The sequence below is a fragment of the Gekko japonicus genome, unplaced genomic scaffold (genome assembly GCF_001447785.1).
Source record: "Gekko japonicus isolate JY-2015 unplaced genomic scaffold, Gekko_japonicus_V1.1 scaffold5507, whole genome shotgun sequence".
Classification (NCBI taxonomy): domain Eukaryota; kingdom Metazoa; phylum Chordata; class Lepidosauria; order Squamata; family Gekkonidae; genus Gekko; species Gekko japonicus.
Window position 1 is genome coordinate 23075 of NW_015171060.1, and position 4777 is coordinate 27851.

Below are 4777 nucleotides of genomic sequence, written 5' to 3' on the forward strand. Positions count from 1 at the left end.
CGACTGGCTTTCGAGCAAGGGAACCTTTACCTTTACTTTATGGGAGGTGGGGGGAAGCAGATGAAACATCGAGTGAAGGGCTGGAGCCTGGAGCCTCTCTCTGTGGGGTTTCCTGCAAGCCACTGGTCTTCTCTGTTGCAGACGGTGCGGGAGTTGAGTCTAGCTGTTCAGCCTCTTGTCCTGCTGGACACTTCAGAATTAGCAGACATTCAGCTTCACTGGGAGATAAAGCTTAACTGATTATGACTCTCCTTTCCCATTTGCCCTTATTTCTTTTGACAAGAACCAGATGCCCAGGGCTTTTTTTGTAGAAAAAGCCCAGCAGGAACTCATCAGCATAATAGGCCACACCAAAGAGCAGAAACTCATTAGCATATTAGACCACACCCCTGACAGCACAGCTCATTAGCATATTAGGCCACACCCCACGTTACCAGAAGTGTGGTCATCCAGCCACACACACCTTTCCCTTCTTATTCTGTTGATCTTGTTTGTTGTCAAAACCCAGGGCCTTTTTTTGTAGCAGGGACTCCTTTGCATGTTAGGCCACACACCCCTAATGTAGCCAATCCTAATGAGTTTCTGCTCTTGGGTGTGGCCTATTATGCTAACGAGTTCCTGCTGGGCGTGGCCAACTCAGGAGCCAGCCGGAACTCCTTTCCTGTGCGTTCCTGCCCAAAAATAGCCCTGCAGATGCCCAATGAGGAGAGGCATGCCCCTGGCCTCTCCATAGGAGAGAATTGCACAGAAGGGTCTATGGGGATCGGCCCCCATCTTCAGAGGACATCCTGTAGAAGCCATAGTGGGGAAAGACTCACAGAACCCTTTGAATATAGTCCTACTGGATTTTTGTGTGTTAAGAAAGAGCACGCAGAGGGTCATCCTGATGGGGTTCATCAAAGTATATCAGTCGTGCTTCTTGATTTATTTAAAGCATTGTATGCCATGTTTCCACCCAAATAGGGTCCCGAAGCCAGCAAACATCCAATCATTAAAACATGGCTCTTCAGCTTGGAAACGGAGATGAGCACCGCACCCTAGAGTCGGTTTCACCTGGCTTTCAAGCAAGGGAAACCTTTACCTAATGCTGTTATCACTTCCAGATCATTGCATGTTTTGTGAAATATGTTATCATGCACCCAATGCAGGTTGGTCATGCAGTGGAAAAACAGATGCAAATGAAATGAACTGAAAGCTATGCCTGGTCATCTGTCCCAGTGTCAATTCTGGAATTAATTTTAGAAATTCTCCTAGAATTCAGGAGGCGTGCAGAGTAAATCCGTGCAAACAACAGGGGAACAGAATAGAGGAAGTCCCATTTTGCCCCCAAAAATGATTTATATATGGGATATAAAAGGCACTGGTGATAAACCACTTCCCCTTGCCTTTTTTTGTATGGGTCTTCGCCTTCCTCTCCTCACTGTGTCTCTAGCACAGTAATATGTAGCCGTGTCTTCAGTTGCCATTGAGCTGAGCTGAAGGTGGATCTCCTTGGAGGAGGAATCGGCTGAGATGCTTATACGGGACTGGAATGCGGGAGCGTAATCTGGGCTGTCACTTTCTGGGTCTATCTCTCCCATCCATTCTAGGCCTTTCCCGGGAGGCTGCCGGATCCAGCTCCAATAATAAACATCAATGCTTTCACTAGCATCAGAGAAGGAGATGTTGCATGTCAGGCTGAGGTTCTCTCCCGGCTTCACCACTTTGGATCCTGGCTGGCCCAGCTGCACTTCAGACAGGACGCCTGTGCGAAAGATCCTTCTAGCCATGGGGCGGTGGTGCACCCCCATCAACAGTATGATGAGGAAGCACACAGGAGCATGGGTGAATGGTCAGTTCTCCCTCACCAAGTACTTACAGAATGGACCAAGACTGAATGTAATCAGAGAGTAGATGAACCACTTCATGATTGCTCCTCCAGGTTTTTCTTATGATTTGGAAATGGTCAGGTTAGAGCTCCCAGAGACAGCAGGTTTCTTAGATCTGTGGCTCTGTGCTTAAAAAGCAAACTCTTGTGTGGGAATTTGCATGTGTTTGTCAGTCCGGAGATTTAAGGCTCCTCGTCTTGAAGCAGAATTGGGATCCTGTGGGGAACTCTGCTGCCATCTAGTGGATAAGGAAAATATAGCTCATGTTGGGTGTGGTTAAGAGGTTGGGACTGAAGTGGACTACTGGTTTGATTTCACACTCCTGCACCTGAAGCCATCTGGGTGACCTTGGGTCAGTCACAGTTTACTTATTTATTTATTTATTTCTCCATCCAAAAGATAAACATAACTCACCACAAAAAGAACTAGAATTCTTGGCTGCCAGACAATCTTTGGATCTCCTGGCTATTCTACACCCACTGCCATATGATAATTATTAATTTACGCTCATGTCAGATGATTTTCTGAAGGTTGACCTAAGAAGGTTTATCTGCATCTCAGACATTAATTGGTTGATTAGTTATTTCCCCGCAGAAGGGAACTCTGGGAACTGTAGTTGATCATGCATTGGTTGTTAGTTAAATACCTTATTAACCCAAAAGTAAGACATATAAGAGGATGCACCTAACAAAGGTTTAACCCTTTAGACATAACGGGTATGTGAACTGAAGATGGACCTTTGTTTTTTTCTTCACGATAGGTTGGAAAGAATAAAACCCCTAGTCTTACTTCAGGTAAACATTATCATTAACAGAGGACTATCAGCACTACTATTAGTTAAATTCATGAGAATTTCCAGAGGACGGCATGATCTTTAAGGTGGTATAAAACCTCATTTTTAATGTTGATCTAACTTTATGGGGGGTTTTCCCTAAGAAGGTGTTTAAGAGGACTTTCACACATTTACTTATTACAATTTTATTCCATGAATTATTCCATGCATAATGACCCTACAAGGTAAGTTTCAGTGACAGCGAGAGATTGTGACTGGTCCACTTCATGGCTGAGCAGAGATTTGAACCTGGGTCTCTCCAGTTAAAATACAGTAGTCTGCCAGTCCTTCAACAATGTGACAGTATCATCAACAGCCATATATGCATCTCTTTTCCCCTACTTCCACTTAGTGTATCTCAGTGCAAATATGAAGATCAAGAGGTATGAGATCTCTTTTGTTTAATTGACTTGGTTTTCGGAAGCCAGACTGTATGAAAACTTTGAAATGTGAAATGGCTGAGTGGAAGCAATTCTGACATAAGCCTATTCTATTTTCAACTTTTCCCTATGATTCGCCAATTGGAAGCAAGCATAGCTAGGCTAGAAATGGTATACCAGCAATGACAGTGGGAAGGGGATCTGTCTCCATGCACAGCTTCGGGACAAAAGAGAGCTTGGGGAGATTGTACAGGAGTAGGGTTGCCAGGCCCCCAGTTCAGGTGGGGGTTCCTCCATTTTTTGCAGGCCCCTTTCCATCACCAGCCATCTGGAAACCCCACCCGCAAATGCCCCCAAATGCAATTTAATGACGCCACCCAGAAGTGATGGCATCCCTTTGCTGACATCCGGAGGGGTGATGCTCCAGTTTTGAGGTGAAACTCTATGGTAAAATTGGGCTCAAACAGGAAGATCCTGGAGGAGATCCTGGAGCCAGCAACCAATAAGGACCTGGCAACACTTTATAGGAGGTGGGGAAAAGCAAGTGAATCACCAAGGGAAGGGCTGGAGCCTGAAGCCTCTCCCTGGAGTTTCCTGCATGACTCTGGTCTTCTCCGTTTCAGATGTTGTGGGACTGAGACCCCTGTATGGGATTCAGCTGTCTAGCATCTTGTCTTGCCGGAAACATCAGAATTAGCAAACAATTGATTTCCCTGGAGATAAAACTTAACTGACTGTAACCATCTGTTGCTGTTTGCCATTATCTGTTTCGACGAGAACCTCTCTGAATGGCCAATGATGAGAGGAGTGCCCCGGCTTCTCCACAGGGTAGAACTGTACAGAAGGGTCTATGGGACAGGCCCCCACCTTCTGAGGCCATTTTTAGAAGCCATAGTGGGGAAGTGTTATGTACTGGACTATGAACTGACATACTGAGCTTCAGTCCGTGCCTCATGGAAGCTCCAGTATCCTGAACTGACAGTTCTCATTGGCGGCTACTGACAGCAGGCCAATCAAGGCACAGAATGGTACTTGGAGGGAACGTATTCTATTGGTCCTTAACGTCTAAATATAATTGGTTCTTACCGTTCTACTGGGTGTGGTTTCCCCAGCCCGGGATGTTTAAAAGGAGCTCTGGCTCCTATGGTTTTTGTTGTTGGATTGTTCTTGTGCAATAAAGTTGGAATCACTTGGTTAAGAGCTGCCTGAGTCTGATTCACTTCAGGAAGGACTCACAGAACACTTTGAATATCGTTCTGTTGGATTTATGTGTGTTAAGAAAGAGCATGCAGAGGGCCATCCTGACGGGAGGGGCATCAAAGCCCGTCATTCCTGTTGATTAACTGAATAACTTAAAACATCTTATGCTGCCTTTTCAGGCAAAGAGGGCCCCCAAGGCCGTGAATATCCAAGCATTCAAGCATTTGAAATGTTACAATAGTTTTACAGTCTGAGAAGAACATATAAACATATAAAGACAACAGAACTGGGGAAGAGGGTTAACAAGAGTTACTGTGAGGATGCCAAACAGAACAAAAAGTCTTTGTCTGCTGGTGGAGGACCAGGACCCAGGGACAATTTACTTAAAGGGCCATTGGCTGAATTTGGAGCTTGGGTGGGGTTGCCCAATTCCTGCTTGGGGGGGGGGCTTTAATACGATGCATGAAGTCATTTAGCCCCTAAACTGGTGTCTCGTG

General features: G+C 45.6%; 1 gene segment (V, D, J or C); it reads right to left on the reverse strand.

Annotated features, from left to right (window-relative positions):
* The window catches only part of LOC107117020, a 4309-nt gene extending 2540 nt beyond the window's left edge, over window positions 1-1769 (reverse strand). The window contains 1 exon segment of the V gene segment in view: window positions 1422-1769. Coding sequence covers window positions 1422-1769 — 348 coding nt within the window.
* Between the last annotated feature and the right edge of the window lie 3008 nt (window positions 1770-4777).